This window comes from Ranitomeya imitator, chromosome 4 (assembly GCF_032444005.1).
Source record: "Ranitomeya imitator isolate aRanImi1 chromosome 4, aRanImi1.pri, whole genome shotgun sequence".
NCBI classification, from domain to species: Eukaryota; Metazoa; Chordata; class Amphibia; order Anura; family Dendrobatidae; genus Ranitomeya; species Ranitomeya imitator.
Window position 1 is genome coordinate 353,811,048 of NC_091285.1, and position 25,844 is coordinate 353,836,891.

Consider the following 25,844-nt stretch of genomic DNA (forward strand, 5'->3'; position numbering starts at 1 on the left):
CAGATAATAATAACGTTTCTTTCTGTTTCAAACATAGCAATCTAGATAAAGTTATACATGCATCGATCAGAAAAAACTGGCATGTGTTGCAAAGTGACAAAGAGCTTATGTCCACCTATAAAAAGGCTCCGAGATTTGCTTATAAACGTGCCCACAATTTAGCTGATTTATTGGTCCATAATAAAATGGTTTCACAAAAAAATACCTGGTTAGCTAGTAACATGCCTTCTGGAAATCATAAATGCGGCAATTGTAAATTTTGTCATCTTCATATAACTAAGAATCCCTTGCAGATAGGTTCTATCACTCATATGGTAAAAGATTTTATTTTTTGTAAGAGTAAATTTGTTATATACGTCCTGTTCTGCCCCTGCCGATATTTTTATATCGGTAAAACGATCAGACCGCTAATTGTTCGTTTCAAGGAACATTATAATTCGATTAAAACAGGAAAAGGATGCCTTAGACTTATTCAACATATGAGAGACAAACATGATGCTAATCCTAACCTTCTTAGTTTTGCAGGGATAGAAATAGTTAAATTTCCCCAGCAAGGAGGTGATCAGAACAAACTTTTATTACAAAAAGAAGCTAAATGGATTCTCAATGCAAACGCCCAGGGACCTATCGGTCTAAATGACAGACTTGATATGTCTGTATTTTTATAAAACATTAGAGGTCATGGTACTGTTAAAAATTAAAAATAAAATAATTTTTATATCACAGATAATATTATGAGACTATTGATAGTTATATAGTATATTCGAATATGATGTTAATGAAGGATCCTTTAGAATTGTATGTTCTGTATGTAGATTATTGCACTACTATGTCACTTTATCACGTAATTTTTGAATATTTTTTGAAGTTGTTATTTTCATGCTTACACGTCATGGAACCTTTATAAGGAAATGACGTGTAGTAATCTACCACCTGGACCCGTCGAAGCACATCACGTGCGAAACGGCCGTCGTCCAAGCTCCATTACCGCACCCTCCTGCTTACCTTATGTCCAGATGGATGTAATATTGATGTATTTTCTCCATTAAAGTTTCACGTCTTCACTGCTACATTTGGGTGAGTGCCGCAGATTTCTTTTCTACTGCTCATGTGAGTCTTCGGACTGTCCTGGTGTGGATACTGTGGTGGACAGGTTGCAGCAGATTTGGACTCATGTAGTGGACAATTTGACCTTGTCCCAGGAGAAGGCTCAACGTTTCGCTAATCGCAGACGCCGTGTGGGTCCCCGACTTCGTGTTGGGGATCTGGTTTGGTTATCTTCTCGTCATATTCCTATGAAGGTTTCCTCTCCGAAGTTTAAACCTCGTTTCATTAGTCCTTATAGGATTTCTGAGGTTATTAATCCTGTGTCTTTTCGTCTGACCCTCCCAGATTCTTTTTTCATACATAACGTCTTCCATAGGTCATTGTTGCGGAGATACGTGGCACCTATGGTTCCATCTGTTGACCCTCCTGCCCCGGTTTTGGTGGAGGGGGAATTTGAGTATATTGTGGAGAAGATTTTGGATTCTCGTGTTTCAAGACGGAAACTCCAGTATCTGGTTAAATGGAAGGGTTATGCTCAGGAGGATAATTCCTGGGATTTTGCCTCTGATGTCCATGCTCCCGATCTTGTTCGTGCCTTTCATGTGGCTCATCCTGGTCGGCCTGGGGGCTCTGGTGAGGGTTCGGTGACCCCTCCTCAAGGGGGGGGTACTGTTGTGAATTCTGTGGCAGAGCTCCCTCCTGTGGTCACAAGTGGTACTTCGGCTGATTCTCTCTGTGAGCTTCCGTTTGTGGAGGAAACTGGTACTGCTGCTTCTGAGTTTCCTCCCTCAGGTGATCTGGTGAGGTCGTTAGGTGCTTCTCTACTTAACCCCACCTAATGCTTTGATTCATGCTTCCTGTCAATGTTCCAGTGTTGGACTTGTGTTTCTCTGGATCATTCCTGTGGCCTACTGCTCTGCATAGCTAAGTGCTTCTTTGCTATTTGTTGCTATTTTTTCTGTCCAGCTTGTCTATTTGTTTTGCTGGAAGCTCTGGGACGCAAAGGGTGTACCTCCGTGCCGTTAGTTCGGTACGGAGGGTCTTTTTGCCCCTTTGCGTGGTTTTCTTTAGGGTTTTGTGTAGACCGCAAAGTTATCTTTCCTATCCTCGTTCTGTCTAGAATATCGGGTCTCACTTTGCTGAATCTATTTCATCCCTACGTTTGTCTTTTCATCTTACTCACAGTCATTATATGTGGGGGGCTGCCTTTTCCTTTGGGGTATTTCTCTGAGGCAAGGTAGGCTTATTTTTTCTATCTTCAGGCTAGTTAGTTTCTCAGGCTGTGCCGAGTTGCATAGGTAGCGTTAGGCGCAATCCACGGCTGCCTCTAGTTGTGTTTGGAGAGGATCAGGGATTCCCACGTCTCAGAGCTCGTTCTATTACTTTGGGTTATTGTCAGATCACTGTATGTGCTCTGACCTCCATGTCCATTGTGATACTGAATTGCCTTTCATAACACTCTCCTATTTGATGGGTGACTTCTTCCACCTACAGTTTAAAGATCTCTCCCAGTTTTTCAATGGGATTTAGATCTGGACTAATTGATGGCCATTTCTGAACTGTCCAGCGCTTTGTTTCCACCCATTACTGGGTGTTTTTTGTTTAACTTGATTGTCTCCATAAGCACAAGCTGGGGACAATGTACAGTATGAACACTACAATGTATGGACACTACAATATATAGACACTACAATGTACGGACACTGCAATGGCAGATTTGCAACAACATCCATTGCTGCTTGCTTCTGGAAAATGCCCATAAGGTCAAAATGATCTCTACACCTGTAGCTGCATTCCCAGGGGGAAGTAATTTCCAATATGTGATCACTTCAGGATTTCTTCTATTCTGACACATATGAGCTTTGCATGTGGGGTTGCAAACTATTGTACAATCTGTACAGCAAGAGTAAAAAAACATGCTTTCCCTCCAGAGTCTTGCCATGTAGCTAAGCAGGTTGACAATTTTGGGGCCATTTTTACCCATTTCCCCTTTTTATCTTCAAAGTAGTTTTTGATTACATGTAGGCTATTGGCGCACTCAAGAGAAATTGCACAACAAACTATTTGATCCATTTTTTCCTATCAGCCCTTATAAAAATGTAAGAATTGGGGCTAAAACTACATTTTAGTGGTAAAAATGCAATTATTCTTTCTTCGCCCAAAAGTTTAAAATTCTGTGACACACCTGTTGTGTTAATATGTTTACTGCACCCCTCGATGAATTCATTTAGGGGTGTAGTTTGTAAAATGTAAATGGGGTCACTTATGCAGAATCTGCTCTTTTGGCATGTCAGAGGCTCTGCCAGTGTGACACGGCACCCTTAAAATCTGAACTCCAATATGGTAATTATTCCCCTCTGAGCTTTGCACTGTGCCTCAACAGTAGTTTTTGGCTATATAGGGGGTATTGGTGTACTCAGAAGAAATTGCATAACAAATTGTAACATTAGCCTTTTTGACCAAAAAACTTTGGGCTAAAGCTTTACGTTAGTGGAAAAATAGTACCGTAATTCTTCATTTACTGATCCCAATGTTATACAATTCATTGAATTACCTAACGATTAAAAATGAGGTATCATTGTACTCAGGAAAAATTGCACTTCAAATTTTGTGGTCCAATTACATCTGCTTCTCTCAAGAAAATGAAAAATTTGGTGCTAGATCAACATTTTTTGTGGAAAAAATGTATTTTTTCATTTTTACTCCCTAATGATATAAAATTCTTTGAACCACCTAAATGTTCACTACACCCTGTTAAGGACTGGCGGAACGCACCAAGTATAGATGGTAAGAAACTAGGTGCGTTCGCAGTCCAAGGTCCACCGTGCAGGTAAAAGACCCTGCAGCTAGCAAGACGGACAATATGGCGGTACTAGGTATACACACATGGGTTAACTGCACCCTGCGTGAAAGAAGCGATTCTGTTACGTCACAGGACCGCAGTACCGCACATAGAATGCGAGCAAGGAGCCAGCGAACACAACCCCAATCCGGGATTGAAGTCCGATTAGACTCTTGCTGGCACAACACCGCAACTGGGTGTGTAAGGAAACTTATAAATAGAAACTTAAGGCACGAGAGTGCGTGCGGTGCCGCACTGACGGACGCCACTATCCACCCAGGCTTGGGTAAGGAAAGCGCAGAGGAAGCGCACGGCGCCGTACTGGCGGACACAGCCAAAGGACGCTGAGATGTGTGTTACGTGTAGATGGCAAGTCGGGCGCTAGATAGCTACCATCATCCGCGAACAGACAACAACACTAGGGAGGGATACTTAGGAGCTTTCATCCTTCGACATACATCCATCTACACACACACATTATAACAAGACAATACTAGCGCATGGCCGTGCGGTCATGCGCAGTTTATATAGGTGCAGCACAGGAAGCTGCTACTGAAGTTTTGCCCTTCCAAGACCTTCCAGGAGGACCAATAGAATGTGCTGCAGTACCTGAGCATGTGACCCTTGATCTCCAATGGGAGATCTTGCCCTGGGCATGCTCAGTGTGTGCAAATAAGGACTTAGTCCCAGAGAAGCCAGCTCGCCGCAGATCAGTGCAGAGTACAACAGGAGAGCCAGGAAAGGCAGCAGTAACTCCCTGCACAGAATCAGTCCCAGCAAGACGCTGGGAGCGACGCCTCCGCTGAGCAGAGCCCACTGCGGGCGAAGCAGAATGGGAGACCGGAGTAGACACGGATCGAGATTCCCCCTGTGCCGCAGAGGAAACTCGACTCCTAACATTACCCTCCCTCCTAGGGCCCCCCCCCTCCTTGAGCCTCACTACGCTCAAAAGCCGCAATAAGCAGCGGAGCCCGAATGTGCTCCACAGGCTCCCAGGTTCTATCCTCTGGACCATGACCCTTCCAATCCACCAAATAAAATTTTTTGCCACGTACCACCTTGCTTCCCACAATAGCATTCACCTCAAACTCATCCGTGGATGAACCCGATGTCCCAGCAGATAACTCAGAAAACCGAGACAAACGAACGGGCTTTAAGAGGGAAACGTGAAAGGTATCGGTGATACCAAGGCGTGGAGGAATGGCCAAACGGTAAACCACAGGGTTGACCTGTTCCAGAACCTTAAACGGGCCAATGTAGCGAGGAGCAAACTTAGTGGACTCAACTCGCAGCCTGATGTTACGGGCGGAGAGCCACACTAAGTCGCCGGGAGCAAAGACCGGAGCGGGACGCCGGTGTGTATCAGCCGAAACCCTCATTCTCTCCTTGGAGGCCCGAATGGCATCCTGTGTGCGGTCCCAGATGTCCCGTGCCTCCACCGCCCAGTCTGCCACCCTAGAATCGGTGGATGACACGGGCATGGGCACAGGAACACGCGGATGCTGGCTGTAATTAAGGAGAAAAGGAGTTTGGCCAGTGGAATCGGCTACGGCGTTGTTCAAGGCAAATTCCGCCCAAAGTAGCAAAGATGCCCAGTCATCCTGCCTAGCGGAGACGAAATGTCGCAAATATGTCACCAGAATCTGGTTGGTTCTCTCCACCAACCCATTCGTCTCGGGATGATATGCAGAGGAGAGGTTTAACTCTATGCTGAGCAAACGGCAGAGCTCTCTCCAAAACCGAGACGCGAACTGGGGACCCCGATCGCTGACAATCTTATCAGGCATACCATGCAATCGGAAAACATGCTTCATGAACAACACCGCCAAGGCCCGTGCTGAGGGTAACCGAGGAAGCGGTACCAAATGTACCATCTTAGAGAAATGGTCGGTGACAACCCAAATAATGGAGCAGCCACGCGACTTGGGTAAGCCCACCACAAAGTCCATTCCGACCATCTCCCAGGGCCTGTCTGCCACCGGTAGAGGGTAAAGCAACCCAGCAGGCCGTTGCCGAGGAGACCGATTCTGGGCGCAAGAAACGCACGCCTGAATATAGTCCTTGACATCTCGGACCATATGAACATAACTCCATGAAGAAGAATCAAATTTCACCTGTCAGAAGTGTAGACTAGTGGCCCTTTTAGAAGAAAAGGTGCGGGGTCTGGAAGAAAGAATAGCAACTTTGAAACTCATCAAAGAGAATGAAGACTTTCTAGACAGAACAGAAGCATCTCTACTGGTCACAGAAGGTGAAAAAAGTGTCAGAGAACCTCCAAAAGCAGATGAGTGGAAGCATGTGACCAAAAGAAGCAAGAAGACCATGGAGAAATCACCAACCACACAACTGAAGAACCGATATCAAATCTTTGTAGAGGATGAAGATGGCACACCTAAGGATGAAGCAATACCAGCAAGCAAAAAAGAAAAGGGCACACAGCAACAAGTGACAGCAAAAAGTACAGCCAAGAAGCAACGAAGAGTGGTGGTGGTGGGAGACTCACTACTGAGAGGCACAGAAGCAGCCATCTGCAGACCGGACATAACTGCAAGAGAAGTATGCTGCCTTCCAGGTGCGATGATCAAGGATGTGACCGATAGGATACCAAAGCTCTTCAGCTCCAAGGACGTCCACCCATTTCTTCTGATACATGTTGGCACCAATGACACGGCAAGGAAAGACCTACCGACAATCTGCAAAGACTTTGAAGAGTTGGGGAAGAAAGTAAAGGAACTGGATGCACAGGTAGTTTTTTCTTCTATCCTTCCAGTAGACGGGCATGGCACCAGGAGATGGAACAGGATCCTTGATGCAAACAACTGGCTAAGACGATGGTGCAGACAACAAGGATTCGGATTCCTGGACCACGGTGTGAATTACTGGTACGATGGACTCCTCGCCAGAGATGGACTACACCTCAACAAACCTGGGAAACACACATTCGCCAGAAGACTCGCTACACTCATCAGGAGGGCGTTAAACTAGAAGAAGAGGGGACGGGAAGAAAAACATTAGACTTGAACAAAGAAGACCCAGGGAAACATACTCAGATGGGAGGTAAGAACATTTCTAAAGCAATCCACAGCGAGGAGATTGGAACAAAACAAAATCCTCTAAACTGCATGCTCGCAAACGCCAGAAGCCTGACAAACAAGATGGAAGAACTAGAAGCAGAAATATCTACAGGTAACTTTGACATAGTGGGAATAACCGAGACATGGTTAGATGAAAGCTATGACTGGGCAGTTAACTTACAGGGTTACAGTCTGTTTAGAAAGGATCGTAAAAATCGGAGAGGAGGAGGGGTTTGTCTCTATGTAAAGTCTTGTCTAAAGTCCACTTTAAGGGAGGATATTAGCGAAGGAAATGAGGATGTCGAGTCCATATGGGTCGAAATTCATGGAGGGAAAAATGGTAACAAAATTCTCATTGGGGTCTGTTACAAACCCCCAAATATAACAGAAACCATGGAAAGTCTACTTCTAAAGCAGATAGATGAAGCTGCAACCCATAATGAGGTCCTGGTTATGGGGGACTTTAACTACCCGGATATTAACTGGGAAAGTGAAACCTGTGAAACCCATAAAGGCAACAGGTTTCTGCTAATAACCAAGAAAAATTATCTTTCACAATTGGTGCAGAATCCAACCAGAGGAGCAGCACTTTTAGACCTAATACTATCTAATAGACCTGACAGAATAACAAATCTGCAGGTGGTTGGGCATCTAGGAAATAGCGACCACAATATTGTACAGTTTCACCTGTCTTTCACTAGGGGCACTTGTCAGGGAGTCACAAAAACACTGAACTTTAGGAAGGCAAAGTTTGACCAGCTTAGAGATGCCCTTAATCTGGTAGACTGGGACAATATCCTCAGAAATAAGAATACAGATAATAAATGGGAAATGTTTAAGAACATCCTAAATAGGCAGTGTAAGCGGTTTATACCTTGTGGGAATAAAAGGACTAGAAATAGGAAAAACCCAATGTGGCTAAACAAAGAAGTAAGACAGGCAATTAACAGTAAAAAGAAAGCATTTGCACTACTAAAGCAGGATGGCACAATTGAAGCTCTAAAAAACTATAGGGAGAAAAATACTTTATCTAAAAAACTAATTAAAGCTGCCAAAAAGGAAACAGAGAAGCACATTGCTAAAGAGAGTAAAACTAATCCCAAACTGTTCTTCAACTATATCAATAGTAAAAGAATAAAAACTGAAAATGTAGGCCCCTTAAAAAATAGTGAGGAAAGAATGGTTGTAGATGACGAGGAAAAAGCTAACATATTAAACACCTTCTTCTCCACGGTATTCACGGTGGAAAATGAAATGCTAGGTGAAATCCCAAGAAACAATGAAAACCCTATATTAAGGGTCACCAATCTAACCCAAGAAGAGGTGCGAAATCGGCTAAATAAGATTAAAATAGATAAATCTCCGGGTCCGGATGGCATACACCCACGAGTACTAAGGGAACTAAGTAATGTAATAGATAAACCATTATTTCTTATTTTTAGGGACTCTATAGCGACAGGATCTGTTCCGCAGGACTGGCGCATAGCAAATGTGGTGCCAATATTCAAAAAGGGCTCTAAAAGTGAACCTGGAAATTATAGGCCAGTAAGTCTAACCTCTATTGTTGGTAAAATATTTGAAGGGTTTCTGAGGGATGTTATTCTGGATTATCTCAATGAGAATAACTGTTTAACTCCATATCAGCATGGGTTTATGAGAAATCGCTCCTGTCAAACCAATCTAATCAGTTTTTATGAAGAGGTAAGCTATAGGCTGGACCACGGTGAGTCATTGGACGTGGTATATCTCGATTTTTCCAAAGCGTTTGATACCGTGCCGCACAAGAGGTTGGTACACAAAATGAGAATGCTTGGTCTGGGGGAAAATGTGTGTAAATGGGTTAGTAACTGGCTTAGTGATAGAAAGCAGAGGGTGGTTATAAATGGTATAGTCTCTAACTGGGTCGCTGTGACCAGTGGGGTACCGCAGGGGTCAGTATTGGGACCTGTTCTCTTCAACATATTCATTAATGATCTGGTAGAAGGTTTACACAGTAAAATATCGATATTTGCAGATGATACAAAACTATGTAAAGCAGTTAATACAAGAGAAGATAGTATTCTGCTACAGATGGATCTGGATAAGTTGGAAACTTGGGCTGAAAGGTGGCAGATGAGGTTTAACAATGATAAATGTAAGGTTATACACATGGGAAGAAGGAATCAATATCACCATTACACACTGAATGGGAAACCACTGGGTAAATCTGACAGGGAGAAGGACTTGGGGATCCTAGTCAATGATAAACTTACCTGGAGCAGCCAGTGCCAGGCAGCAGCTGCCAAGGCAAACAGGATCATGGGGTGCATTAAAAGAGGTCTGGATACACATGATGAGAGCATTATACTGCCTCTGTACAAATCCCTAGTTAGACCGCACATGGAGTACTGTGTCCAGTTTTGGGCACCGGTGCTCATGAAGGATATAATGGAACTAGAGAGAGTACAAAGGAGGGCAACAAAATTAATAAAGGGGATGGGAGAACTACAATACCCAGATAGATTAGCGAAATTAGGATTATTTAGTCTAGAAAAAAGACGACTGAGGGGCGATCTAATAACCATGTATAAGTATATAAGGGGACAATACAAATATCTCGCTGAGGATCTGTTTATACCAAGGAAGGTGACGGGCACAAGGGGGCATTCTTTGCGTCTGGAGGAGAGAAGGTTTTTCCACCAACATAGAAGAGGATTCTTTACTGTTAGGGCAGTGAGAATCTGGAATTGCTTGCCTGAGGAGGTGGTGATGGCGAACTCAGTCGAGGGGTTCAAGAGAGGCCTGGATGTCTTCCTGGAGCAGAACAATATTGTATCATACAATTATTAGGTTCTGTAGAAGGACGTAGATCTGGGGATTTATTATGATGGAATATAGGCTGAACTGGATGGACAAATGTCTTTTTTCGGCCTTACTAACTATGTTACTATGTTACTATGTTACTATGTTACTATATGCGGCCACCAATATGTTCTCGCCAAAAGCTCAGATGTCCTCTTGGTCCCAAAATGCCCACCCACTCTGGAGGAGTGAGCCCAAGAGAGAACCTCCGGTCGCAAGTTACCTGGCACGAAAGTCTTGCCCGGGGGCACAGACTCCAGCGAAACCGGAGCTACAGTTCTCAGGCTCTCAGGCGGGACAATAAGCCGAGGCTCCTCCTCCTCCTCCTCAGATGACACTACGGAGCGGGAGAGAGCGTCGGCACAAACGTTCTTCTCCCCGGAGAGAAAATGGAGGGTAAAATGGAACCGGGAGAAAAACAGGGACCATCTAGCCTGGCGAGAATTTAGCCGCTGGGCCGTCTGTATATACACCAAGTTCTTGTGGTCAGTGAAGACTTGGAAGGGAAAGCGAGCTCCCTCCAAGAGGTGTCTCCACTCTGAAAAAGCCAACTTCATGGCTAGCAACTCCCTGTCCCCGATGGAATAATTCCTCTCCGCTGGTGTGAAAGTTTTGGAGAAGAAGAAGCAAGGATGCTTCCGACCTTGAGCATCCTTTTGGAAAAGGACTGCTCCAGCACCAACGGATGAGGCATCCACCTCCAAGATGAATGGTTTATCTACATCGGGGCGATGTAGGATGGGAGCGCTAGCGAAGTGTGACTTAATCGAGAGAAAGGCCTTGGAGACCTCCTCTGACCACAACTTGGGATTTGCTCCCTTCTTGGTGAGGGCGACCAAGGGAGCTACCAAAGTTGAGAAGTGTGGAATGAACTGGCGATAGTAATTAATGAACCCCATAAAGCGCTGCACCGCTTTAAGAGAATGGGGTTCCTGCCAGTCCATTACCGCCTGTAGCTTGGCAGGATCCATAGCCAAACCCTGGGCAGAAATGATATAACCAAGGAAAGGCAAGGACTCCTGCTCAAACACACACTTCTCCAACTTAGCGTAGAGGGAGTTTGCCCGTAAGAGGTCGAAGACTTTGCGAACATCTCTCCGATGGGAGTCTATATCTGGAGAGTAGATGAGAATGTCATCCAGATAGACTACGACCGAGGTGGTGAGCATATCCCGAAAGATGTCGTTCACAAAGTCTTGGAAAACGGCTGGGGCATTACAGAGCCCAAAGGGCATCACTAGATATTCATAGTGCCCATCCCTGGTGTTAAAAGCCGTCTTCCATTCATCCCCCTCACGGATGCGAATCAGGTTGTAAGCACCCCGCAGATCTAACTTTGTAAATACCCTCGCTCCCCGTAGCCTATCAAACAGCTCAGATATCAGGGGTAGTGGGTACTTGTTCTTAACAGTGATGGCGTTAAGACCCCTGTAGTCTATGCATGGACGTAAGTCTCCAGTCTTCTTCTGTACGAAGAAGAACCCAGCTCCTGCCGGTGACACTGACTTCCTAATGAATCCTCTTGCCAGATTCTCCTGAATATACTGGGACATTGCCTCCGTCTCCGGGAGAGATAACGGGTAGACTCGACCCCGGGGAGGCTCAACACCAGGCAAGAGGTCAATAGGACAGTCATAGGGGCGGTGAGGCGGAAGAGTCTCCGCAGCTCTTTCGGAGAACACGTCTGCATGGGACCAATAGTGCTTGGGGAGAGAGGAAAGATCTGCGGGTACCTGTGTAGTAGCAACCTGAACGCACTCCCTCTGACATCTACCCTCACAGGATTTACTCCATCCCAAAATTCTCCCAGAGGACCACTCAATATGAGGAGAATGGTAGCGAAGCCATGGCATCCCCAACAGGACCTCATCAATTCCCTCAGGAATGACTAATAGGGAGATTATCTCCTGATGTGATGGAGACACAGATAGCGTGAAAGGAATGGTTTGGTGGGTAATCTGTGAAGGTAGTGTTGACCCATTTACCACTCGAACGGTCACTGGCTGGGCGAGCATTACCAAGGGTATTGCGTGACGCTGGGCAAAGGCGGAGGACATAAAGTTACCCTCTGCCCCAGAATCCAAGCATAGCTCGACCGTAAGAGTGGATGGGCCTATGGTAATTGTCCCCTTGAAGGACAACTTTGAGGCAAACGTCGCCGTGTCTAGTGTACCTCCTCCAACTGCCACTAGACGCTGACATTTCCCCGACCGCTGAGGACTCTTGGAGGCAAGACGTCCTGACTGCTGGCAAACATGACGGACCTTATGTGCACGAGCGGACTGAGACTTGGATCCCGCTCGTGTCACCTCCAAGGCCTCATGTGACTCAGATGCCTGGACTGGAGATTCCAAAGGTTTGGCGAAGGTAGGAGCCAGCCGAAACCTCTGCCTACACTGGGCTCGTTCCAACCTCCGCTCGTTAAAACGGAGGTCTATACGAGTAGAAATAGATATTAACTCCTCCAGTGTGGCAGGAATCTCCCTAGTGGTCAGAGCGTCCTTAACATGGTCAGCCAGGCCCCTCCAGATTATGGGGATAAGGGCTTTATCCGACCACTCCAGCTCGGAAGCTAAAGTACGGAATCGGACGGAAAAATGGCTGACCAAGGACTCACCCTGAGTTAATGCCAGTAGTTGGAGCGCTGTATCATGGGTGAGTTGAGGTCCTAGAAAGACCTTTTTCAGCGTGCCCAGAAACAACGGAGCACTCTGCACCACATGATCATCACGCTCCCACAGCGGCGTAGCCCACTCCAACGCCCTGTCCGACAACAGCGAGACAATAAATCCCACCTTAGCCCGCTCTGTAGGAAAACGTGCAGCCAGGAGCTCGAGGTGGATAGAGCACTGACTCACGAATCCCCTACAAGTTTTGCAATCTCCAGAAAATTTTTCTGGCAACGGGAGGCGGGATAATGTCGGAACAGGGGTGGCAGTGGACAAGGTTGCTGCCGCCACGCCAGCAGCCTTTACAGCAACTGCAGTAACATCCACAGCTGAGGTTGAGTTCTCGAGAACCTTCAACCTACCCTCCAACTGCTGGATATACCGCAAAGATTGCTGAATGTCCGCCATACTAGCCAGACCTTGGCGCTAGTATTATGTTAAGGACTGGCGGAACGCACCAAGTATAGATGGTAAGAAACTAGGTGCGTTCGCAGTCCGAGGTCCACCGTGCAGGTAAAAGACCCTGCAGCTAGCAAGACGGACAATATGGCGGTACTAGGTATACACACATGGGTTAACTGCACCCTGCGTGAAAGAAGCGATTCTGTTACGTCACAGGACCGCAGTACCGCACATAGAATGCGAGCAAGGAGTCAGCGAACACAACCCCAATCCGGGATTGAAGTCCGATTAGACTCTTGCTGGCACAACACCGCAACTGGGTGTGTAAGGAAACTTATAAATAGAAACTTAAGGCACGAGAGTGCGTGCGGTGCCGCACTGTCGGACGCCACTATCCACCCAGGCTTGGGTAAGGAAAGCGCAGAGGAAGCGCACGGCGCCGTACTGGCGGACACAGCCAAAGGACGCTGAGATGTGTGTTACGTGTAGATGGCAAGTCGGGCGCTAGATAGCTACCATCATCCGCGAACAGACAACAACACTAGGGAGGGATACTTAGGAGCTTTCATCCTTCGACATACATCCATCTACACACACACATTATAACAAGACAATACTAGCGCATGGCCGTGCGGTCATGCGCAGTTTATATATGTGCAGCACAGGAAGCTGCTACTGAAGTTTTGCCCTTCCAAGACCTTCCAGGAGGACCAATAGAATGTGCTGCAGTACCTGAGCATGTGACCCTTGATCTCCAATGGGAGATCTTGCCCTGGGCATGCTCAGTGTGTGCAAATAAGGACTTAGTCCCAGAGAAGCCAGCTCGCCGCAGATCAGTGCAGAGTACAACAGGAGAGCCAGGAAAGGCAGCAGTAACTCCCTGCACAGAATCAGTCCCAGCAAGATGCTGGGAGCGACGCCTCCGCTGAGCAGAGCCCACTGCGGGCGAAGCAGAATGGGAGACCGGAGTAGACACGGATCGAGATTCCCCCTGTGCCGCAGAGGAAACTCGACTCCTAACACACCCCTATATGAATTCTTTGAGGGGTGAAGTTTCCAAAATGAGGTCACTTGTGGGGGTTTCTGCTGTTTTGACATGTCAGGGAGGTCTTGAAATGCAACATGTCATCCACAATCTATTCCAGCCAAAATGGTACTTAAAAATATAATCCATCCCTTCTATGACTTGATGTGTTCCCAAATGGTCGTTTCTGACCACATGTAGGATATTGGCGCATCCAGGAGAAATTGCGTGATTAATTGTGAGGTCAATTTTCTCCTCCTACTGTTGGGAAAATGAAAAATTTGGGACTAAAGCAACATTTTTGTGAAAAAAAATTATTTTTCATTTTCATGGTCCAATGGTATAAAGTTCTGTGGAGCACCTTTGGGACATAGATGCTTACAATATCCATACGTTAATTTCTTGAGGAGTGTAGTTATAAGGGGTTTCTGCTGTTTTGGCATGTCAGAGGCTCTGCAAATGCGACATGTTGCCCACAATCTACAGTAGTGCTCAAATGTTTACATACCCTGGCAGAATTTTTGCTTTCTTGGCCTTTTTTCAGAGAATATGAATGATAACACCAAACCTTTTCTCCACTCATGGTTAGAGGTTGGGTGAAGCCATTTATTGTCAAATTACAGTACTGTGTTTTCTATTTTTAACCCCTTAGTGACAGAGCCAATTTGGTACTTAATGACCAGGCCAATTTTTGCAATTCTGACCACTGTCACTTTATGAGGTTATAACTCTGGAACGCTTCAACGGATCCCGCTGATTCTGAGATTGTTTTTTCGTGACATATTGTACTTCATGTTAGTGGTAACATTTCTTCGATATTACTTGCGATTATTTATGAAAAAAACGGAAATATGGCGAAAATTTTTAAAATTTTGCAATTTTCAAACTTTGTATTTTTATGCCCTTAAATCAGAGAGATATGTCATGAAAAATAGTTAATAAATAACATTTCCCACATGTCTACTTTACATCAGCACAATTTTGGAAACAAAATTTTTTTTTGTTAGGGAGTTATAAGGGTTAAAAGTTGACCAGCAATTTCTCATTTTTGCAACACCATTTTTTTTTAGGGACCACATCACATTTGAAGTCATTTTGAGGGGTCTATATGATAGAAAATAATGAAGTGTGACACCATTCTAAAAACTACACCCCTCAAGGTTCTCAAAACCACATTCAAGAAGTTTATTAACCCTTTACGTGCTTCACAGGAACTGAGACAATGTGGAAGGAAAAAATGAACATTTAACTTTTTTTTGCAAACATCTTAATTCAGAACCATTTTTTTTATTTTCACAAGTGTAAAAACAGAAATGTAACCATAAATTTTGTTATGCAATTTCTCCTGAATACGCCAATACCCCATATGTGGGGGTAAACCACTGTTAGGGCGCACCGCAGAACTTAGAAGTGAAGGAGCGCCGTTTGACTTTTTCAATGCAGAATTGGCTGGAATTGAGATCGGACGCCATGTCACGTTTAGAGAGCCCCTGATGTGCCTAAACAGTGGAAACTCCCCACAAGTGACACCATTTTGGAAACTAGACCCCTTAAGGAACTTATCTAGATGTGTGGTGAGCACTTTGAACCCCCAAGTGCTTCACAGAAGTTTATAACGTAGAGCCGTGAAAATAAAAAATCGCTTTTGTTTACACAAAAATGATCTTTTCGCCCACAAATTCTTATTTTCACAAGGGTAACAGGAGAAATTAGACCACAAAAGTTATTGTGCGATTTCTCCTGAATACGTCGATACCCCATATGTGAGGGTAAACCACTGTTTGGGCGCACCGCAGAGCTTGGAAGTGAAGGAGCGCCGTTTTACTTTTTCAATGTTGAATTGGCTGGAATTGAGATTGGACGCCATGTCGCGTTTGGAGAGCCCCTGATGTGCCTAAACAGTGGAAACCCCCCACAAGTGACACAATTTTGGAAACTAGACCCCTTAAGGAACTTATCTAGATGTGTGGCGAGCACTTTGAACCCCCATGTGCTTCACAGAAGTTTATAACGTAGGGCCGTGAAAAAAAAAATCGCATTTTTTCTACAAAAATGATATTTTTGCCCACAAATTTTTATTTTCACAAGGGTAACAGGAGAAATTAGACCACAAAAGTTGTTGTGCAATTTCTCCTGAGTACGCTGATACCCAATATGTGGGGGTAAACAACTGTTAGGGCGCACCGCAGAGCTTGGAAGAGGAGTGCCGTTTTACTTTTTCAATGTAGAATTGGCTGGAATTGAGATTGGACGCCATGTCGCGTTTGGAGAGCCCCTGATGTGCCTAAACAGTGGAAACCCCCCACAAGTGACACCATTTTGGAAACTAGACCCCTTAAGGAACTTATTTAGATGTGTGGCGAGCACTTTGAACCCCCATGTGCTTCACAGAAGTTTATAACGTAGAGCCGTGAAAAAAAAAATTGCATTTTTTCTACAAAAATGATTTTTTGCCCACAAATTTTTATTTTCACAAGGGTAACAGGAGAAATTAGACCACTAAAGTTGTTGTGCAATTTCTCCTGAGTACGTCGATACCCAATATGTGGGGGTAAACCACTGTTTGGGCGCACCGCAGAGCTTGGAAGAGAAAGAGTGCCGTTTTACTTTTTCAATGTAGAATTGGCTGGAATTGAGATCGGACGCCATGTCGCGTTTGGAGAGCCCCTGATGTGCCTAAACAGTAGAAATCCACCACAAGTGACCCCATTTTGGAAACTAGACCCCCCATGGAACTTATCTAGATGTGTGGTGAGAACCTTGAATGCCCAAGTGCTTCACAGAAGTTTATAATGCAGAGCCGTGAAAATAACAAATATTTTTTTTTTCCACAAAAAAGATTTTTTAGCCACCAAATTTGTATTTTCACAAGGGTAACAAGAGAAATTGGACCCCAAAAGATGTTGTTCAATTTGTCCTGAGTATGCTGGTACCCCATATGTGGGGGTAAACCACTGTTTGGGCGCACGGCAGAGCTCGGAAGGAAGGAGCGCCGTTTTGGAATGCAGACTTTGATAGAATGGTCTGCGGGTATTATGTTGCGTTTGCAGAGCCCCTGATGTACCTAACCAGTAGAAACCCTCCACAAGTGACCCCATTTTGGAAACTAGACCCCCCAAGGAACTTATCTAGATGTGTGGTGAGAACTTTGAATGCCCAAGTGCTTCACAGAAGTTTAGAATGCAGAGTCGTGAAAATAAAAAATATTTTTTTTCCACAAAAAAGATATTGTAGCCCCCAAGTTTTTATTTTCACAAGGGTAACAGGAGAAATTGGACTGCAATAGTTGTTGTCCAATTTATCCCGAGTACGTTGATGCACCATATGTGGGGGTAAACCACTGTTTGGGCGCACGGCAGAGCTCGGAAGGGAAGGAGCGCCTTTTTGGAATGCAGACTTTGATAGAATGGTCTGTGGGCATTATGTTGCGATTGCAGAGCCCCTGATGTACCTAAACTGTAGTAACCCCCCACAAGTGACCCCATTTTGGAAACTAGACCCCCCAAGGAACTTATCTAGATGTGTGGTTAGAACTTTGAATGCCCAAGTGCTTCCCAGAAGTTTAGAATGCAGAGTCGTGAAAATAAAAAATATTTTTTTTTTTTCACAAAAAAGATTTTGTAGCCCCCAAGTTTTTATTTTCACAAGGGTAACAAGAGAAATTGGACACCAGAAGTTGTTGTCCAATTTATCCCGAGTATGCTGATGCCCCATATGTGGGGGTAACCCACTGTTTGGGCGCACGGCAGAGCTCAGAAGGGAGGGAGCACCATTTGACTTTTTGAGCGCAAAATTGGCTGTCGTGTTTGGAGACCCCATGATGTACCTAAACAGTGGAAACCCCCCAATTCTAGCTCCAACCCTAACCCCAACACACCCCTAACCCTAATCCCAACCTCATCCATAATCCTAATCACTAACCCTAACCATAATCACAACCCTTACCCCAAAACAACCCTAATGTCAACCCTAACCATAACCCTAATCAAAACCCTAAATCCAACACACCCCTAATCCTAATCTCAACCCTAACCTCAAACCTAACCCTAATCCCAATACACGCCTAATCACAACCCTAACCTTAACCCTAATCCCAAACCTAGCCCTAATCCCAAGCGTAACCCTAATGCCAACCCTAACCCTAATACCAACCCTAATCCAAACCCTAACCCTAATCCCAGCTCTAACCCTAACTTTAGCCCCAACCCTAGCCCTAACTTTAGCCCCAACCCTAACCCTAGCCCTAGGGCTACTTTCACACTTGCGTCGTCCAGCACACTGTACGGGACTTTATTTCTTGCAGGACTACCCATGTCGTCTATGTTCTTTTTTGTCCGTGCAGACGCTTCTATATTGGCAAAACCTTCCGCCCACTGTTTGTTCGGATTAGGGAGCATTTTTACTCCATTAGAACAGGGAAAGGAGCTCCAAGGTTAATAGACCATCTACACACTTGCCATGCAGGAGATGCCCAAGTACTAAGATTTGCGGGTTTGGAGCGGGTCTCGTTGCCTGAGGGAGGAGGGGATTTGCGCCGCCTCCTGCTGCGCAGAGAAGCCAGATGGATCCTGCGCGCAGACGCAGCAGGACCATCTGGTTTAAATGACAAAGTCGACATGTCGGTTTTCTTATAAAAGTGTCTCAATCTTGGTTTCTAAAAGCTGTATTCGGTTTATTTGTAGTTCTCAGCATGTGCTATTTTATTATTGTTGTTTTTAATACCATTTTGTTTTAAATGTAACACTGTTTATGTTTGGAGTCCAGGGGGAGGAGTCTGGGATCCAGATGGGTCTATAAAACTCCTTCCTGTTCCACTCAGCATTAGGACCCGTTGAAGTGCCGTAGAGCACGAAACGATCGTTGTCCGTGGCTGACCCTATCCCTCCCTGCTATCCGTTTGTTTATATGTCCTAATAAAGTGATATTCACCGCAACAGGGTAAGTGCGCGCCTACTTTTTCTTTTTTGCTAATCACAACCCTAACCTTAACCCTAATCCCAAACCTAGCCCTAATCCCAAGCGTAACCCTAATGCCAACCCTAACCCTAATACCAACCCTAATCCAAACCCTAACCCTAATCCCAGCTCTAACCCTAACTTTAGCCCCAACCCTAGCCCTAACTTTAGCCCCAACCCTAACCCTAGCCCTAGGGCTACTTTCACACTTGCGTCGTTTGGCATTCCGTCGCAATCCGTCGTTTTGGACAAGAAACGGATCCTGCAAATGTGCCCGCAGGATGCGTTTTTTGCCCATAGACTTGTATTGCCGACGGATCGTGACGGATGGCCACACGTCGCGTCCGTCGTGCACTGGATCAGTTGTGTTTTGGCAGAGCGTCGGCACAAAAAAACGTTCAATGAAACGTTTTTTTGTACGTCGCATCCGCCATTTCTGACCGCGCATGCGTGGCCGTAACTCCGCCCCCTCCTCCCCAGGACATAGATTGGGCAGCGGATGTGTTGAAAAACTACAGCTGCTGCCCACGTTGTGCACAATTTTCACAACGTGCGTCGGTATGTCGGGCCGACGCATTGCGACGGCCCCGTACCGACGTAAGTGTGAAAGAAGCCTAACCCTAAATTTAGCCCCAACCCTAACCCTAAATTTAGCCCCAACCCTAACCCTAAATTTAGCCCCAACCCTAGCCCTAACCCTAGCCCTAACCCTAGCCCTAACCCTAACCCTACCCCTAACCCTACCCCTACCCCTAACCCTAACCCTACCCATAACCCTACCCCTAACCCTAACCCTACCCCTAACCCTACCCCTAACCCTACCCCTAACCCTACCCCTAACCCTACCCCGAACCCTACCCCTAACCCTACCCCTACCCCTAACCCTACCCCTAACCCTACCCCTAACCCTACCCCTAACCCTACCCCTACCCCTAACCCTAATTTTAGCCCCAACTGCTATTCTCCTGCCGGCCGGCAGATGGAGACAGATGGCGGGCGCACTGGGCATGCGTCCGCCATGTTCTGCTGCCGGCGGGCAGGAGGAGCAGCAAGAGGATCCAGGGACCTAGGTGAGTATGCTAGGGTCCCCGAATCCCTCTATTTCTCTGTCCTCTGATGTGCGATCACATCAGAGGACAGAGAATTACACTTTACTTTTTTTTTTTTTTTTTGCGGTCGCCGGTAAACAGTTAATTACCGGCGATCGCAAAACAGGGGTCGGTAATACCGACCCCAATCATGCTCTTTGGGGTCTCGGCTACCCCCGGCAGCCGAGACCCCAAAGATTCTCCCGGTGCCGGCCGGCGGGCGCACTGCGCATGCGCCCGCCATTTTGAAGATGGCGGCGCCCACTGGGAGACACGAGGAGCATCGGGGGAGCTAGGTGAGTATTGGGGGGCCACCTGGGACCCCTTTTCTCTGTCCTCCGATGTGCGATCACATCGGAGGACAGAGAAATTAAAAAGAGATCGCTTTTTTTTTTTGCGATCGCCGGTAAACGGTTAATTACCGGCGATCGCAAATGCGGGGTGGGTTAAAAACCCCCCGAATCATGTTCTCTGGGGTCTCGGCTATGGACTTTTTCCACGGCGCCGTTAATTAACGGCGCTGTGGTTTAAGTACCCTTAGCGGCCGCCGTTAAAAGGCGTATCGGCGGTCGCTAAGGGGTTAAATCATAATGACAACCCAAAACATCCATTGATTGTTAGAGAAGGAAAACAGTGTGTGAGGTTACCAAGATAGAGAGAGTGGACCCACTAGACCGTGATGACGATCCCCTCACAGGTGAGCTGACTAGATAGACCTCCTCCTATACAGGGAGAGTTAGGGGCAGGACCGCGAGGGACTATCACCACGGAAGCTGGAGGGACCTAGGAGGGAAAAAGGGACGGAGAGTCAGGACCGTGGGAAACTAAGACTGGTGGAATAGGAAGAGACTAAGGACAGACGGAGTTCCACAGGGACACAGGACTGTAGAAACACAGAGACCGCTGGGAAACAGGGACTACTGGAACAGAGAGAAGACACAGGGACCGTAGAGAGGTTGGGACTGCTGAGGCACAGGGGCTGCAGAGGCACTGGGATAGCAGAGACACAGGGGCTGCGGAGGCACTACTGCAGAGACACAGGGACTGCAGAGGCGCTGGGATAGCGGGAGCACAGTAACAGAGAAGCAACGGAGGCTGCAGGGACACTAGGAACTGCAGAGCGGCTGGGACTGCGGGAACACAGGAACTGCCAGGACTGTGAGTAATAAGAGGTTCTGCGGAGAGAAAACAGGACATAGAATCAGGGAACGGAAGATGCACAGAACACACGTGCGGCCTGGAGCACTAGGAAGACACAAGTGAACATCAGGCACAGGGGTGAGATACAGGGAGGAAGAAAAAGGAACGCAGCGCCTTACTTCTGGGTGACGAAGATCCTCCAGAACGATAGAGAGGACCGGACAGAACGAGCCAGCAGAGGTTATAGGCGCGTGCGCACAGAAGAGAACCTGACGTGTGTGCGCACCCGACGGCCAGCAGAAGTCGGGAACGAGCGCTGGAGAGAGGAAGCTGCAGGAGGGCCGCGCCGGGACGCCGGGAACACGTAAGTATGAGCGGCTGCAGGAGGCGGCAGAGGAGGTGGCGTGACACAGTGCACTTCTCTAAATAGTGTGTCTGTAAGGCAGTGATTTGTGCTGCCCAAAGAAAGTTGATTGTCAACATATTAAGAAACTAACAGACTCCGTGAATGTAAGGCTTATGCCTGTTATTAAAAATAAGGGTGGCTATATTGGTAGCTGATATATTTTTTCAAAATTTCAGGAATGTATTTTTGTACATTTTGAGTTGTGTGGTTATTATTCTCACTTCAATAGATTATGAAATGCAATTGAGATGGGAAAATTCACATTTTTAATTTAGTTGCATATTTAATTCTGTACACTTATCATTGCCCAATAATTATGCACACAAAGATATCCTTCTTAGAAATTCAAAACCTCACTTTTACTTTATTAAATGTTAAGGTTTCATGTTTATTAACCTTTTGGCTTCACTATCAGCACTGTGTTTGTTAAATAATAAAATAAGTCATCAAAAATACAAATTGCCTAATAATTCTGCACAAAGTGTAGTTCTTAGGCCAGGGTCACACTTACCATATGAAAAATCAGTCTGAGTCTCCCTGCCGAGAGTCGCACAAGTGTTCTCCATATAGTCATCTGTGTGTAATGCGTTTGCAACGCGATGATATGATTTTCTCGCACCTATGTATCCGTATGACATCTGTATGACATCCGTATGGCTTTACATTTCTCACTGCTTTTCCAAATTGAATTTAATGGCTCAATGGGCTGAAATGAGGAAAATGTGTCCGTATTTCTCACGAGTCACACTGATGGTCTGTGTGGTGTCCGATTTTTTTTCGCACCCATAGACTGACATTGACGAGTCTCGGATTATATACGTGTAGAATCGCAGCATGCAGCGATTTTACACACACACGCTGAATAAAAAAACGGTGATGTGAGCTGCCCCATAGATTAACACTGGTTCGAGCGCAATGCGATGTTTTCTCGCATAGCACTCGTCCGTATTATACGCTAGTGTGACCCCAACCTTAGGCTAAGGCTACACAGCAAAATTTCAAGCAACACTGAAATTGCAGTGAGACATTTCACCATTGGATGTAATATACAACATACAGCATTTGTTTCCAAATCTGTTGGATTATCTGTTGCTGATAGTAAGTCATATGCGAGACACTTGCCATAGACTTCAATACATGTTACGTGACATGGTGACTTGTGTGAGAATTGTCCACAACTTCACTATTTTATTTTCAGAAAAATCAGATCTGTAAAATATTTGCATTATAGCAATTCACAGAAAAGTTACACAAATATTTTTGGTTACAAAACTGTCAGAGAACAGCTCTTGGGTGACACTTGCCGCCCTGTAGCCCTAGACTTACTCTTAGTTGACCAACCGGTTGATAAAATCCATTCTACCTGTTCTTATGGTTCCTGTTAACAGCTCTGAGGACTAACATCCTCGCAAATGCATTATGATAAGTCAATGGTTTTGTGGCATTGAATATTTTTCCTACTTCAGTGAGTTAACTATATAAAACTACTTAAAAAATATGTTATAAGAAATGTTTGTAATGCATTTCAATTTTTGCACCCTATTCTAAAATCTGAGAAGGTTGTGTTGCTTGATTATTTTTCAAAATTCCATTTACTTGATCTAAGAGGTATTTTTCCCTGAATTTTATGTCCTTATAGCAATGTGCTGTGATTATTACAATGCCAAAGGAGAGAACATTTGGCATTATGAACCATGTGGATCAACCTATGTGAAAACATGTAGCAATCAAGAAATTTTTGATAAGTTCGCACCATTTTTAGAAGGTATGAATATTCATAGTATGATTATTTTAAGTACATTACATAAACACAGATGTTAGCGATGAAAACCAATATGGACCTGTCAATTACATTAGCAGTTAATAAAATAAAGTAGATATTTAGAATAAATATATAATGACCAGATTGTTACAGGTTTGGCTTATAAAACTGAATATGTTCATAATTCTTTTTCTAGTTTGTTTGTAATTGTATGCTTAGTTAAATTAATATGTAGCTACTCATCAGTGAATTACACCGATCATGATGCAATATGGTGAATGTTATAATTTCAGTTTAATATTTTGAGTGAAAATTATTTTTTTGTATGTGTTTTTTTATGTGCTCACAAAACAAATATAGTAGGTTTATCATTGGAGGGAAAATAGCCCTATCAAATAATGTTAAATGTTTTCATGTAGGTTTTCTTTCTTAAGTAAGATTGTAACTAATACTGTGAATACGAAACAATGATACTTGATATATTGCCTCTATTTTAGGTTGCTACCCAACCTGTCCCCCTGGAGCTCCTTACCTTGATCAAAATGTTATGCAATGTGTTCCACTTTCAAAATGCAGTTGTTTACATAATGGCCAAGTAATTGCAGCAAATTCAATGATTTATGATCATTGCGACAAACAATGGTAATCAATTTAAATAGCTGTGGTGACATTTTTACAATTTTGGAACATGTATTGAAATAAACAGTAATGCCAATTCCTGAATTACAGTTGTGCTCAAAGTTTGCATACCCTGGCAGAATGTTTGCTTTGTTGGCCTTTTTTGCAGAGAATGTGAATGATAGCACCAAATCTTTTTTTCCACTCATGGTTAGTGGTTGGGTTAAGCCATTTTGTTGTCAAACTACTTTGTTTTCTCTTTTTAAATCATAATGACAACCCAAAAAATCCAAATGACCCTGATCAAAAGTTTACATACCCCATTTCTTAATACCGTGTATTGCCCCTTCTAACATCAATGACAGCTTGAAGTCTTTTGTGGTAGTTGTGGATGAGGTTTTTTATTTTCTCAGATGGTAAAGCTGCCCACTCCTCTTGGCAAACAACCTCCAGTTCCTGTAAATTCCTGGGCTGTCTAGCATGAACTGCGCACTTGAAATCTCTCTAGAGTGGCTCAATGATACTGAGGTCAGGAGACCGAGATGGCCACTCCAGCACCTTTACTTTATTCTGCCAAATGACAGGTCAACTTTGCCTTATGTTTTGGATCGTTGTCATGTTGAAATGTCCAAGTACGTCCCATGCGCAGCTTCTGGGCTGAGGATTGCAAATTTGCCTCCAGTATTTGCTGATAACGTGCTGCATTCATTTTTCCTTCAACTTTGACCATGTTTCCTATGCCTTTGTAGCTCATACATCCCCAAAACATCAACGATCCACCTCTGTGCTTTACAGTAGGAATGGTGTTTCTTTCATCATAGGCCTTGTTGACCTCTCTCTAAATATAACATTTATGGTTGTGGCCAAAAAGTTCAATTTTGGTCTCATCACTCCACATTACCTTATTCCAGAAGTTTTGAGGCTTGTCTCTGTGATATTTGTATGCAATATACTTTGTGGTATTTGCGCAGTAATCACTTTCTTATGGCAAAAAGACCATGCATCCCATTTTTTTTCAAGTGCCTCCTTATTGTGTTTCTTGAAACAGCCACACCACTAGTTTTCAGAGAGTCCTGTATTTCAGCTGATGTTATTTCTAGGTTTTTCTTTGCATCCTAAACAATTTTCCTGGCAGTTGTGGACTAATATTTGTTGGTCAACCTGACCGTGGTTTTGTTTTTACAGAGCCCCTGTTTTTCCATTTGTTAATCACAGCATTATCAATTCCTTGGATAGTTTTTTTTATCCCTTTCCAGTTTTATACAGTTCAACAACCTTTTCCCGTACATGCATTAACAGATCTTTTGCTTTCCCTATGACTCAGAATCCAGAAACATCAGTGGCTGGATGAAAGATGCAAGAGTCTGTCTAGATCCCAGAAACTCACTCAACTTTTATGCACACACACTGATTATAAGCAAACAGGTCACAGGTGAGGATATTATCTTTAGTAGCCATTCAAATCCATTTGTGTCAACTTTTGTGCATGTTATCAGGGTCATTTGGATGTTTTGGGTTATCATTATGATTTAAAAAGAGAAAACACAGTAGTTTGACAATAAATGGCTTCACCCGACCACTAACCATGAGTGGAGAAAAAGTTTTGGTGTTATCATTCATATTCTCTGAAAAAGGCCAAGAAAGCTAAAATTCTGCCAGGGTATGTAAACTTTTGAGCACAACTGTATATAAATATAAAATACTAGATGGCAGCCCGATTCTAAAGAATCGGGAGTCTAGAATCCATATATACTTTATTTATTCAAATGTAAGAATAATACAATTAATAAATAATAGTAAGAAAGAACAAAAATAATAGGCAGTATATGGAGAAAACACCAAACAAAAGTTCAAAATTGGTGTGAAAATGTCACTGAACCACTTCACAACTAAATATATATAGTTTTGGTAAATGGTATTATCATTTTTTTGACGTAATTCGGCAGGAGCTTGAAGAGCAACGTCACTGGGCCCG

At 44.6% G+C, this 25,844-nt stretch overlaps 1 protein-coding gene across 22 annotated transcripts in view; it reads left to right on the top strand.

The window, feature by feature from the left end:
* LOC138676110 (mucin-19) overlaps positions 1 to 25,844 on the top strand; it is a 769,116-nt gene that overhangs the window by 476,107 nt on the left and 267,165 nt on the right. For 20 of the 22 annotated variants that reach the window (XM_069765013.1, XM_069765031.1, XM_069765021.1 and 17 more), the window contains 2 exons: positions 23,129 to 23,254; positions 23,749 to 23,893. In XM_069765013.1, the coding sequence (XP_069621114.1) occupies positions 23,129 to 23,254; positions 23,749 to 23,893 (271 nt within the window). The remainder of the gene's footprint in view (positions 1 to 23,128; positions 23,255 to 23,748; positions 23,894 to 25,844) is intronic. The other 2 variants (XM_069765035.1, XM_069765036.1) reach the window with 1 other exon arrangement.